The sequence below is a fragment of the Armigeres subalbatus genome, chromosome 3, assembly GCF_024139115.2.
Source record: "Armigeres subalbatus isolate Guangzhou_Male chromosome 3, GZ_Asu_2, whole genome shotgun sequence".
In the NCBI taxonomy this organism is placed as follows: Eukaryota; Metazoa; Arthropoda; class Insecta; order Diptera; family Culicidae; genus Armigeres; species Armigeres subalbatus.
The window spans coordinates 293,150,383-293,164,416 of NC_085141.1; the positions used below are offsets into that span (position 1 = coordinate 293,150,383).

The 14,034-nt window shown below is 39.7% G+C and overlaps 1 protein-coding gene across 14 annotated transcripts in view; it reads left to right on the forward strand.

Annotated features, from left to right (window-relative positions):
* Positions 1–14,034, forward strand: part of LOC134224841 (probable phospholipid-transporting ATPase IA) — a 370,136-nt gene that overhangs the window by 326,851 nt on the left and 29,251 nt on the right. The window contains exons 16-17 of one of the 14 annotated variants that reach the window (XR_009983082.1): positions 6,392–6,423; positions 7,714–7,805. The exons of 11 other annotated variants lie outside the window; for them this stretch is intronic. Coding sequence is in view for 2 of the 3 variants with exons in the window: in XM_062704449.1 (XP_062560433.1) it covers positions 7,714–7,805 (92 nt within the window). In the remaining variant the exon portion in view is untranslated. The remainder of the gene's footprint in view (positions 1–6,391; positions 6,424–7,713; positions 7,806–14,034) is intronic. 2 more of the 14 variants (XM_062704450.1, XM_062704449.1) reach the window with 2 other exon arrangements.

Consider the following 14,034-nt stretch of genomic DNA (forward strand, 5'->3'; position numbering starts at 1 on the left):
ATAATGATTGGTATTCGTCATGGATCGATTCGATAGAAGGGAATGGCAATGTGCATTTTGACTCGAAAGTGGAAAACACTGTCGATTCAAGATATGCAATGAAGAACCGCTGTACAAATTTAAGGGCCATAAACAATCATCCGGATGTATAATACCGATTTTCTTACAACAAAATTTATTCGAAGGGTTGTTGTTCATTATTTAATTTGATCACGATGGGCCATTGCGCCAAAACGTTATAACGACAAAAAATTCAAACCAAGAAGGTTTTGTCATTTCCACAAAAAAAATCTTTAGAATATCTGCGGAAAACTCTTAGGAGTTTTCACGGGAAACTTTCTGGAATTTTCACGAGAAATGCCTAGATTTTTTTCTTTCCAATAAAAATTGTTCGGAAATTCCATAGTACATTATTTGGAGTTTCAGTGGGAAATAGTTTTAAATATGAAATTCAACGAGAAATTCTTTGGAATTCAACGAGAAATCGCTCAGAATTTTAAAGAAATACTCTTCGGAAGTTACACTGGAAATTCCTTAGATTTGCTCGAGATTGTTTTATTCATAAGGAAAATTCTTCGAAATTTTCACATTCGCATCGTTGCAAGATGCTCGTGAGCCTCCTTTCAAGAGGCTCGGGAGCCCCCTTTCAAGAGGCTCGGAAGCCTCCTTTCAAGAGGTTGCTTTTAAGAGGCTCGGAAGCCTCCTTTCAAGAGGCTCGTACGCCTCCTTTCAAAAGGCTCGAAAGCCTCCTTTCAAAAGGCTCAGAAGCCTCCTTTCAAGAGGCTCGGAAGCCTCCTTTCAAGAGGCTCGGAAGCCTCCTTTCAAGAGGCTCGGAAGCCTCCTTTCAAGAGGCTCGGAAGCCTCCTTTCAAAAGGCTCAGAAGCCTCCATTCAAGAGGCCCGGAAGCCTCCATTCAAGAGGCTCAAGCCTCCTTTCAAGAGGCTCAGAAGCCTCCTTTCAAGAGGCTCGAAGCCTCCTTCCAAGAGGCTCAGAAGCCTCCTTCCAAGAGGCTCAGGAAGCCTCCTTCCAAGAGGCTCAGAAGCCTCCTTCAAGAGGCTCAGAAGCCTCCTTCCAAGAGGCTCAGAAGCCTCCTTCCAAGAGGCTCAGAAGCCTCCTTCAAGAGGCTCAGAAGCCTCCTTCCAAGAGGCTCAGAAGCCTCCTTCCAAAGAGGCTCAGGAAGCCTCCTTCCAAGAGGCTCAGAAGCCTCCTTCCAAGAGGCTCAGAAGCCTCCTTCAAGAGGCTCAGAAGCCTCCTTCCAAGAGGCTCAGAAGCCTCCTTCCAAGAGGCTCAGAGCCTCCTTCCAAGAGGCTCAGAAGCCTCCTTCCAAGAGGCTCAGAAGCCTCCTTCCAAGAGGCTCAGAAGCCTCCTTCCAAGAGGCTCAGGCCTCCTTCCAAGAGGCTCAGAAGCCTCCTTCCAAGAGGCTCAGGCCTCCTTTCAAGAGGCTCAGGAAGCCTCCTTTCAAGACACTCAGATGCCTCCTTTTGAGAGGCTCAGAAGCCTCCTTTGAGAGGCTCAGGCCTCCTTTGAGAGGCTCAGAAGCCTCCTTTCAAGAGGCTCAAGCCTCCTTTCAAGAGGCTCAGAAGCCTCCTTTCAAGAGGCTCAGGCCTCCTTTCAAGAGGCTCAGAAGCCTCCTTTCAAGAGGCTCAGAAGCCTCCTTTCAAGAGGCTCAGGCCTCCTTTCAAGAGGCTCGGAAGCCTCCTTTCAAGAGGCTCAGAAGCCTCCTTTCAAGAGGCTCCGAAGCCTCCTTTAAAGAGGCTCAGGAAGCCTCCTTTCAAGAGGCTCAGGAAGCCTCCTTTCAAGAGGCTCAGGAAGCCTCCTTTCAAGAGGCTCAGAGTCTCCTTTCAAGAGGCTCAGGAAGCCTTTTTCAAGAGGCTCAGAGCCTCCTTTCAAGAGGCTCAGAAGCCTCCTTTCAAGGGGCTCGAAGTCTCCTTTCAAAGGCTCAGAAGCCTCCTTTCAAGAGGCTCAGAAGCCTCCTTTCAAGAGGCTCAGAAGCCTCCTTTCAAGAGGCTCAGAAGCCTCCTTCAAGAGGCTCGGAAGCCTCCTTTCAAGAGACTCAGAAGCATCCTTTCAAGAGGCTCGAAAGCCTCCTTTCAAGAGGCTCGGTAGCCTCCTTTCAAGAGGCTCGGAAGCCTCCTTCAAGAGGCTTAGGCCTCCTTCCAAGAGGCTCAGAAGCCTCCTTCCAAGAGGCTCAGGAAGCCTCCTTCCAAGAGGCTCAGGAAGCCTCCTTCCAAGAGGCTCAGAAGCCTCCTTCCAAGAGGCTCAGAAGCCTCCTTCCAAGAGGCTCAGAAGCCTCCTTCCAAGAGGCTCAAGCCTCCTTCCAAGAGGCTCGGAAGCCTCCTTCCAAGAGGCTCAGAAGCCTCCTTCCAAGAGGCTCAGGAAGCCTCCTTCCAAGAGGCTCAGAAGCCTCCTTCCAAGAGGCTCGGAAGCCTCCTTCCAAGAGGCTCAGAAGCCTCCTTCCAAGAGGCTCAGGAAGCCTCCTCCCAAGAGCCTCAGAAGCCTCCTTTTGAGAGGCTCGGCAGCCTCCTTCCAAGAGACTCGGAAGTCTCCTTCCAAGAGGCTCAGAGCCTCCTTCCAAGAGGCTCAGGAAGCCTCCTTCCAAGAGGCTCAGGCCTCCTTCCAAGAGGCTCAGAAGCCTCCTTTCAAGAGGCTCAGAAGCCTCCTTTGAGAGGCTCAGAGCCTCCTTTCAAGAGGCTCAGAAGCCTAATTTCAAGAGACTCAGAAGCCTCCTTTCAAGAGACTCAGGAGCCTCCTTTCAAGAGGCTCAGAAGCCTCCATCCAAGAGGCTCAGAAGCCTTCTTTCAAGAGGCTCAGAAGCCTCCTTTCAAGAGGTTCAGAAGCATCCTTTCAAGAGGCTCAGAAGCCTCCTTTCAAGAGACTCAGAAGCCTCCTTTCAAGAGGCTCGGAAGCCTTTTTCAAAAGGCTCAGGAAGCTTCCTTTCAAGAGGCTCAGAAGCCTCCTTTTAAGAAACTCGGAAGCCTCCTTTCAAGAGGCTCGGAAACCTCCTTTCAAGAGGCTCGGAAGCCTTTTTTCAAGAGGCTCGGAAGCCTTCTTTCAAGAGGTTTGGAAGTCTCCTTTCAAGAGGCTCGGAAACCTCCTTTCAAGAGGCTCGGAAGCCTTTTTCAAGAGGCTCGGAAGCCTCCTTTCAAGAGGCTCGGAAGTCTCCTTTCAAGAGGCTCGGAAACCTCCTTTCAAAAAACTCGGAAGCCTCCTTTCAAGAGGCTCGGAAGCCTCCTTTCGAGTGGCTCGGAAGCCTCCTTTCAAGAGGCTCGGAAGCTCATTTCAAGAGGCTCTGAAGCCTCCTTTCAAGAGGCTCGGAAGCCTACTTTCAAGAGGCTCGGAAGCTCCTTTCAAGAGGGTTGGATTTTTTTCAAATGGCTTAAGCGTCCTTTTAAGATGCTCAGAATTCTCCTTTCAAGTGGCTCGAAAGCCTCAAAAGGCAGCTTGATGTATAAACTTAATTTGAACTAGAAAGTTTCATATCCGCGTTTCATATATCTTATTATGAGGGGGTACCTTAATGAGTGCAAAAGTTCGAAGGGGTACCTCTTAATGAAAAGGTTGAGAACCGCTGGTCTATACGAAAATTTCACGGTAAATTTTTCAAAAAGGCGGAAAGCCATTTGGCCGAATAACACGCTAAACCGAAAGTTATTGAGCCGAATTTCATTTGGCGGAATTCAACGTTTGGCCGAAACAATTTTATTGTGGATTTACTTGACCAATGGATTCGAAGGTCGGTTCACTTGCTTATTTCAAACGTTCCCTGTTCCTGCAAGGTGTGCCAAACTCAAGAAATGTTTGGTAGATTACCTTGTTTTTTGCTCCTTGTCTATCAAAACAGATTTCAAATCATCGGAAAAAGAAAGAGAAGTCCGAGGAAACAGCAAAACCAAGTGGCAGACTTGTCAGTTTTGACAGATTTTACTATGAAGACGGGTGTGAAGGTGAAAACGGCGATTTCAACGACCGTTCAAGGAGCGACTATTTCGAACGGTCGGCTCCAATAGGGAAATCCACGTACAATAACATACTGAGAGTCAGGGCCGTGTTGCTCCAAGCACTGGTGAGACCTCCTTCTACAAGCCTCAGGATTGACTCTACGCTTGTGACACTCCACGATAAGCAAACAATCGAAGTTGCCGCATGAAAGAAACCCTTTTGGATACTTTACACTTTATTTTCTCCATGGCGTCCTACTTCCTTTCTTTATTCCTGCGTCGGTTCTCGAACACCAGACGACGCTTCCCATTTCCTTAGCGCTACTTCCTACCTTTCTCTTCCTCACTTCCTCACAGCACTCTCTGCTTCTTCGGGACCTCGTGCACTGCTACTCCGCTTCCTCTCAACTTTCTGCGAATCGCTTCAGTTAGTCAGCTTGATCAGGGGTGTACGCCAGCTTCTTCCTTGGCGGGTTGCAGCCTTTCGTGGACCCTCTGCCGTGCGTTCCTCGAGTATGGTGACGGACTCGAGGATTGTATGACATTTGCGAGAAAACCATTTGTCAGAATGAGGTTTGTATATACAAAAACTTGGTGAATTAACCGGGGAAATGTAAAAAAAATCATTAGAATACTATTTTGGGTCAGCTGTTGAAAAAAAAACAAAACAAACGTACGGAAATTGATCTAGAGTGCGGTGCTGCAAATAGTTTATTGTGACATTTGCAACATCCGGGCAAAGCTGGGTTTCTTTCGCTAGTTTACTATTTACATACGCATCAGAGTGCCAATGAAAATCGACTTTTCAAATTTCAAAAACGGGTATAGGGTAACCGTACCCTTAGTGGAGGTAGTGTGGTTTTAATGAGATTTATCATATTTATACCTTTTACGATGGTTTCAGTTGATGCGTCGTGCTTTAAATATCCTGTTAAATGTAACTTATCCAAAGATTTCACTTGAAAAATTATTGAAAACAATAATTTTCCTTAACAAAATTGACTCCCTTGCACCTATAGTGGTGCAACTGTACCAATAGTGGCGAGTCTCATAAGAATCCAATGGATAGCACTACTATGGGAACCAAAATTAATTTTTATCGCCACTAAAGGAACAGTGTACCCATAGTGGTGCAAGCAATATTTGGTAATTGTTGATGTTAAATAACATCTATCTCATTTTTATTAGCAAATTTATTAGTTTTTCTATTGACTAAGATATTAAAGCCGTAAATTTCCCATAATTATCAATTTTAAAAAAATATTTTCTTTTGTGGATCTACTAATACCTCCACTATTGGTACCGTTACCCTAGTGCTCAAAAGTTTCATCTCCTCGAAAAAAGTCCCTAAACGAAATTTTATATTTATTTATTGCTCATACCCTGCTTTACCTCCAATCTATCGATTATTTCAACGATCATTGATCGAATTGCCCTCCCTACGGGCATTCCAGGAACCTAGCGCCACAGAGAATGGAGCTCTTTGTCGTTCCGTATATGTCAAATCTCTTGATTCTGAAAGATAAGTGCTAATCTACATGCATAATCTACATTTCAACGGTTTTTGTTCATATTGGCCACTTTTCGTTTGACTTGGAAACATATTTTGCAAAATAAGTTCTAAAAGGACAATTAGGATATTCTCTATTCAATGGCAAACCCTCCCGAACATTTTAAAAGGTTTTTTTCTGGGAATTGACCGCTTTTCATTCGGTCTTGAAACACAATTTGCGAAGTATCAAACCTATTTTTTGCAAAATGAGTTCACTGAAGAACATTTCAACATACGACATCGATGGGTTAGGGTTGAGCGTGCCTACCACTCAAGAATAGAAAGTAAAGCTGCACGGTCCAGGTGTGGAAGCCATCTTCTTGTCGCGAGGTGGCATGAGCAAACATTTTTCGAATAAAAAAATGCTAACGGCGCCGAAACTTAGGGTTTTCATTAAAATGTGGTTGGGAAATAGGAACATATGTGTTAATATCTAATATAACAATTAGAAAGAAAATAATTTACAGAAAAAATCCCGTTCCAGATATCAACAATAAATTCTAAATGCATGTACTTCGTTCTACCCCAATTCTATCCAATCGATATGTGCTGTATGCGAATACCAATCAAATCTTTTATTTTTCGTAATACAATTTAATCACCGTAGAATTTCAGTATCACAGTATAGTAGATCAGATAATAAAAATCCTCTCCTATAGAATTCCTCACGGTACCTCCCTTTTGAATCCTATTGCCACAAAAGATCACACGAGAATGGCAACCCTAAGCTTTTTGATAAGAAAAGAAAATATCTGAAAATATCGCCTTATTTAATTCAAAACTATCTCGTCGATCGACATTATTATATCCACCATTTACTTTGAACACTCATAAACATAGAATACAGCATTCTTCATAGACTAAAAACACCCTTAACTTTAAACTTTTCGATTTTCTTCAGAACTATGCATGCCCTTGGATCAATAATCAGGTGTAAGTAAACACTACTGATGGTGACTTGAGATTTAAACTCAAAATCAAAACGACCATAATCAGGACTTGAAGCCAGGAAAAACTTTTTCAATTGGTGCTCAATTAGATAGATTACAAATTTACGGATATTACTAAGTGAGAACAAGCAAAAATAAATAAAAAGTCACCATTTGTAATTAGGAAACCCCATCACAGCATAAGCAATTAAACAAAGTGTAAACCTAATGTACATAAAGCGTAAAGAAGTTTTTGAACAGCACCCACATGATCCTAGTTTGGCACATTTTATTAGAAGAAACCCGAAACACATACACACATACACACTACCCTGAATGGATTAAAAACCAACACCAAAATCACCCGTTTTTTATTAATGTAAAAAGTGTTTGCACTGGAAGCTGTCGTTGTATCTATTTCCTGTACAAAAAAAAAGAACAATATCAAGCGTAATTGTAGGAATATCCGCTTTTTGCTTGAACGCTCCATCTTTGTCAACACAATTTTCTCACTGTCTTTCTGTTCACTCCCCTTGCCCTCGATATTAGGTCGATGTTAGTTGTCTCCCCCAGAATTGGAACTACATGAGTACACAAAATTTCCCGGGTTTTCTATTGTTTCTACTGTATTTTTATGTATGTTGACGTATGTGTTTCATATTATTTTCTTTTTATTTACAATCTTTATATTGTACATACACAGAATCTAAGAGTGTTCAAGTATTTGTGCCCTAACCGTAAACAGTCCCAATCTATCAAACAAATCAAACTAAATTTAAAGTGTTGCCAGTTTTCATGTTTGCCGATATATAGTTTATTGTTTCTGTTCGCTATATTAACTAAACTTGATTTTTCATTAGCTGTATGAGTTTGATTTTTGTAGCTTTATTTTTTCGAACATTAATTTTCAAAATGATTAGTTTTTGTTTCTTTGTTGAGTTCTAACCGAATACTTACAAACAGCAACTTGTTTCAACTGAAACCTGAGATATCTTTCTGAATCTTGTAGTTCTCTGATTCTACTATAGGTTGATCAAACAATCTCTTCCTCTACTATCCCGCATAATGAAAACATAAATACTTCCTATAGTTCCAGAAAACAAAACCAAGACATTGCAGTACAAGTAAGATGTCCCAATTCCATTAAACTTAAACCCTTTTAAACCAAGACATAAACTTTTGTAAACAAAAGCTCTAAATGCCCAGTTATAATTTCCAACAAAACAAAAAAAAAGAAATGAAAAGAAGTGAACCATTGTTGGCCATTGGCCTCTCCAAATCGCCCTTTTTGCAGATTAACTGAAACCGCCCGTCTACTGCGAAACGTACGAAGAGTCTTTACTGGCCGATCGCACACAACCGAAAATAAAGAACTAGAACTAAAGCGTGAGTACCCAACCCAAACAAAACTGTGTAAAGCATAGGACAACATCCCTTGGACAACCGATTGGTAGTTTTTTTATGACTTCCTAAAGTAACTGTTTTATCTAACTCCCTACTTTTGTGGTTTTGAACTAATGCTCTGCCGTTATAGTTTGATACTTGTTTTTTTTTTGTTTTGTTAATATTTATTAGTATTCATTAATTATCATTCTTCTTCATCGGAATTTTGCTATCTAGGTTGAAATGGTTCATATAGGGTATCAGTTCTTCTATCAGTAACATGCTATTGATCGTTTCTCCTACTATTCGTATTCAGTTCTTTTCGTTTCTTTCTACTGTCAATCTCATCGCTCAAAAATAATATGAATAAATTTTCCGGCTGGATCAAAAATTATTTGATCTGGGCACATGAGCTTAAACGCAGGAACAGTGACCCTAGACAGTTATTTTTGTGGCTCATATATTTTCTTTATTTGCAATCCACATCCAGTTTGTTCAATAAAAATAGCTAGAAATACGTTGGATCAATGTTGTGATATTTCAGCTTTCATAGTTCGCTTTTTTCATACAATAAACACATGCTTCAGCACTGATGCATTAGAGACATTTGGCTACCACGATCAATTTATTTTATGATACACTTCTGGAGATTTTTTATATTGGAACAGATTGTTATCTTCACATTTTCAGTAAATTTCTACTAAATACCATAAACTGCTACTCATAAACTGCTTACTGATCGGACGCTCTTTAAAAAAAACTTCATGAGGGATTCAATGAATCTTTTTTCAATTATTTAGAAATACAATTTTCTTAAAAAAATATGCTTTTATTCAGTTTTAGCTACTTCAGAAATACAACCAAGCATCTAAAATGCAGAGAAAGCGGTAATCGTAAGCATTATAAAATGACGGCCGTAATCCGACGGAGGGTCTTGGTAGCTTAGATGAAGAAAGCACCAATCTAGCACAGGCATTGAAAAAAAATCAGATCATGAGTAAAAATCGACTAAATTCATGCCAACTTGATGCTCTACTCCTACTGCTAGAAGTTGGCTGATGCTTTCTAGATCGTTGAAATTTGGCGTTCGTTGATTTAATGTTTAAAGATCTTCATCGCTCACCAATGGGAGACAACTGAGCGAGGCAAATCACTTGGTAACCTAACAATGAGTGTTGTTACCACACGCTGTTAGAAAAATATTTTCAGACATTTAAGAAAATTTAGTCCGCTATGAGAATGGAACTCTGATACACTGCATGGGAGGCTTTGATACTTTCTCTCCTCCATCCCAGCAACTTGAAAGCAGAGTGAATAAAGCAGAACAACTGATATGTTTTGATGTTTTTGTTTTATTCTAGTAGAACACAAATGCTCCAGTCGTAGCTTCCATGGATGCCATACCAAGTTTGGCTTGGCGAACTCTGTTGCTCGTTGTTTACGCAGCAACGATCGCTCATAATCGTTGTTTGGTGTCCATCTGAGCAAGGCTGTTCAATCAATGCCGTAGGATGCTATTATTGAATTAGATCAATGGTCGTCCGCTTCACTCGAGCTTTCAATGCCTGATCTAGCGTACTGGGGGTGGTGGGTTCAAACCTCACCGAAGGGAAGTGTTTGCGTTCAATACATTTTTGAGTTAAATCTTTCATATGCCATACACATGCACATCGAGTTTTCAAAAACATTATAATTATTGTCCACGTAGAGTGCTCAACACTCGAAAAATACGGAATCAACTTTGATATTCAGTTTAAAGTTTTTTTTAATCCTTAGAATTTTTGGGATCTGTTTTTATTTCATTCTTGAGTTATAGGCAATTTCGTGTAAAATGTCCAGATATGCCAAATGAACGATTTCTTTGAAAAATCATAACCAAAGAAAGAAGCATCGTAGTAACAAAATTGTTTAGTTTACTTAGCAATTTTTCTCAGAAATCTGAAAAAAATATGAACTAGAAAACGTTTTCCACAAAATGTTCCACCATGAGAAAAACCGGGAAAACTATGCTCGAACTCGTGAACTCGTAAAAACAATATTGTTAAGAAGCTTTTTTATAAGCATTATAAAAAAATAGAAAATTTGGTTGAAAACTTTTTCAGGTCTAGTTTTATTCCAGATTGCTGAAAAATTTATTTACATTTTCCCCAAAAAAAATTCAACGATAGACAATGGAGACTGGAGAAAACTGGCCCAAAAAGTACTTGGTCCCAATTTCTTCCTATTACTGCTACGATTTAAAGTGGCGATTTTGCCTCACTCTCACCTAAACATATATTTGTTTTATGACAGCTGTGATTGGAAATCGATAGTGGCTTGTTATTTCTATGTTTTCTGATGCTAAATTAGTAAAAAATACATATGATACCGTCAAATAAGGTAACTTGGCAATTATGCACAGTGCGATGACTCATGGACAAAAATGATATTTTGAAAATTCGTTTTCTAGTATGTTCTGCCCGATTGTATAACATTTGACCGAAAACTATTCCGCGAGAATTCATTTCCGCGGTTGAATATTTCGCGGAATAACATTACGACATTTGGCGGATTTTACCTTTTCGCCGAATGACTTTTGGCGGAATGTACCATTTCGCGGAATGCACCATTTCGCGGAATATTAAGAATAATAGCTTACAATTATTACCTGCGAGATTTCTAAGCCTAGTTACCTTTTTTTTGCATTCATGTAACACGAGATTAACACGTTGAAACTTTTGCCTAAAAAAGTCGAGAAAAAATTTTCATCGATAAATTTCCTAGACCGGGCCAGAAGTTGAAACCAGCATAGTTTTGCTTGGCAGCAACGCATCTTCCCGCATGGCTAAGGAAGGCCTCCCAGAATATCTAGAAGTGGTTTTCGAAATATCAATTGCCCCTTACAAATCCTTTATTATATTTGACAGACGGGCCAGATATAATGAAGGGGTTATCTCCTCTCTTTACTTTGTTACGGATAGACGTTTTTATGATTGATCCTTTATTTCTTCCTTTCGCCTTATACCGAGAAAACATTCATTTAAATATGGGATTATCCAGTATTTTGCGCTCGATAATGGCGGCTTCGTGAGTTCCTTTTTGGCATTCAAGAGGTAGAAAATATTTACATACTTTAATCAAAGTAGGCTTTGATTTATTGAAAAATATTGGCACTCAGTGGAATTATGAAAAACAAACAAACATCATATATTTTTCTCACAAATATTCTTATTTTCATGGTTTCATTGTTTCCTAATGAAAATTCTATTTTCCAGGAATGTAAGAAGCACAAAACATTGACAAAGCCAAAACATGAATCAAGCTATGGATAAATTGATAACACTTAATAAGTGTGCAGCAAGTTGTTTATGTTATTTTATTTGAAAATGTTGCAAATAGATCATGAAATTATGCACTTCTGGTTTCTTGGCCTATTTTTACACCTGAGTAGGGTGTAGGTTCAATTCCTCTCAAGAACTGAGTTTTCACTTGTAATAAAAAATCTATTCTACAGATGAAGGGATCAATTTAGGAGACTATAGCGTTGAATACAATTATGTGTGTTTGTTTTATAACACCTTTGACCATTTTTGTTGCTATCGGTGTGTTTATTAACATTCACCTCATGCTTTTACCAGAGAAGTAAAGAAAAACTTCTAAATGATGTTAGAAGTACAAGAGTAATCGATTGAATTATAATGTGAAAAAATAAATTTTTCGTTACAGAACTTACAATATATTAGCATGGGACGCGGTTTCAACTTCTCGTTACATCGCTATGTGGGTAAGGCTTGTTCGCGACAAAATCTGGACACCCCAAAACACGTATAATTTTTGAAATACCTCATCAACGAGTGAAATATTTCATACAGTGATGAACATATGTCTGTACTTGCAGAAAATATGCTATTTATTAGTATTACAAGTACTTAATGGATTATGGCGTCGAAGGAAAAGGAGGTTCAAAAATCAATTGTGTGCAGCCGCTATTAAAATCTAGGCCTTTCGATTCGAAATCTTGCTAAAAAGCTGTTGTTTTCATGTAAACGCTGTTCATAGAGTCTTGAAATAGTTTGATGCTTTTTTGACATCAATGAGGATGCCAAGAAGTTGAAGAGGAACAGTTTTAGGAAACCAGCAGTAGGATGGGAAGGTGAAACAAATACTACAGAGGAGAACAAATCCTTCGACACGAACTGTTTCTTGGGAAATTAAAATGTCACCAATTTTAGTGCATATATCAAAGCATAGACAGAGAATGAAGTCATTTGAAGTAAAAACTGTGCCGAATAAACTGACTACATCGATTTTTATTAATTCTCGATGTTGTGTCCAGATTTTGTCGCGAACAAGCCTTATTCCTAACCAAGGATTTAAGAATTCCTATTTCGGTAGCTTCAACTGAATAGTCCAATGGCGTATGAGTTACACTTTCAGTTAAAATGAACTATACGTCAGGAAAACTTCCTCATTCTGTTATTAAAAACTTTTTATAAATGCGTGGGCTCAAATTGCCAACACAAAATGTGATAAGTATTTCTTCTAGATCTCACACTCGCACAATGGAAATGATGGTCCTGATGATGGTCTTTGATGAGATCACATGTCACACCTAAAATAAATTGAAATAGGTAATCATTACAATTTAAGTAGTTTGATTTGGAAAATATTTCAATCCTTGGGTGTTCTTTGACATCAGTTTATTTACGAATATTTTTTTGTGCACATCAAGGATAACCTGATGAGTGCCTTTGTTTTCTACCTCTTGAATGTCAAACTGGGAGGAACTCACGCCGCCATTACCACGCGCAAAATACTGGATATCCTCCCTTAGTTTTGTACCGGGCAGAGGCAACCATTTAAAGAAGGAATTACCCCTTCCTTCGCCTTTTACCTGGCATATACCGAGCAGACGCATTCATTCAAAGAATTCATAACCCATCCCTTCGCCTTATGTCGAGCAGACGCGTTCTTCTAAAGAACGCTTTATCTCCTCCTTCCACCTTTTAATGGGCAGACGATACCATTTAAAGAAGGTATTACCCCGTACTTCGCGTTATGCAGGACGAACGCATCAATTTAAAGAAAGCATTACAATTCCCTTCGCCTTATACCGGGCATACGCGTTCTTTTAAAGAAGGCATTATCAACTCCTTTTGCTTTTACTAGGCAGATTTAAAAAATCCATCCCTTCGCCTTATATCGGGGAAACGCCTTGTTTTAAAGAAGGTATTATCAACTCCTTTCGCCTTATACCGGGCAGATGCATTTATTTAAAGAAGGCGTTACCCCTCCCTTCGCCTTATACTGGGCAGACGCGTTCTTTTAAAGAAGGCATTATCTTTTCCCCTTGCTTTATACAGGGCAGAAGCGTTAATTCATAGAAGAAACAACCTCCTTTCTTTTCTTTATACCGAGCAAACGTGTCCATTTCAAGAAGGCATTGTTCCCTCACTTTGCGGTATAACGACCAGATGCGATCATTCAAAAAAGGCAAATGCCTTATTGCTTTAAATCACAATCTAAAAGAATTTAGCCCGGATTGCATGTAATTATTCTAACTTGGATTTTGGCATAAAAATTATGGCTGAAAATCGTGCCTCGCCTTACACGAATTGTGTGTTAAAAGTTGTATGAATTGAACAAAAAAATATCAAAAAATGTGGCAAACTTCCCCAATTACTCGTGAGGGTTAACTTGCAACAGTAAAATGCAGGAAAGACAGACGAAACTCAAAAATTATGATCTGCTCGTAAAAAAAAACTGTTCGCGAATTCACATTTCAAATTTTTTATGGCTCAAATTTATCTCGAGTGTTACTAGGTAGCAAATACAGCCACTAGATGGAAATAATTAGTAAAGCTCTTGTCAATAAACAGACAAATATATAATTTGTTAGTGGCCAGGGTTTGAAGGAATCGCTCTCAATAGATAACGAACAACGATAAAAGAGAGATAAAAACCTTTTCGAATCATAACAAGTCTATCGCACTTGTATACAAGTTGGAAAAAACTGATTCGGATAGGCGCCCCCTACCAAAGGGGTTTGATAAAACGCTTTGTTATCGCTCATTTTATGTTGGGGTCCATATTTTTTTCGCACACCTGTGTAAAACAAGTTAAAACCAGTCAGAACCCATGTGCCAATGTGGGGCTTTTTAAAAGAAATTTATCATGGGGAATAGCCCAACGAATCAGTTCATTATCGTAACAGCTTCCGAAAACGTCTCTCTCGGTACGCTACCTATAGAGA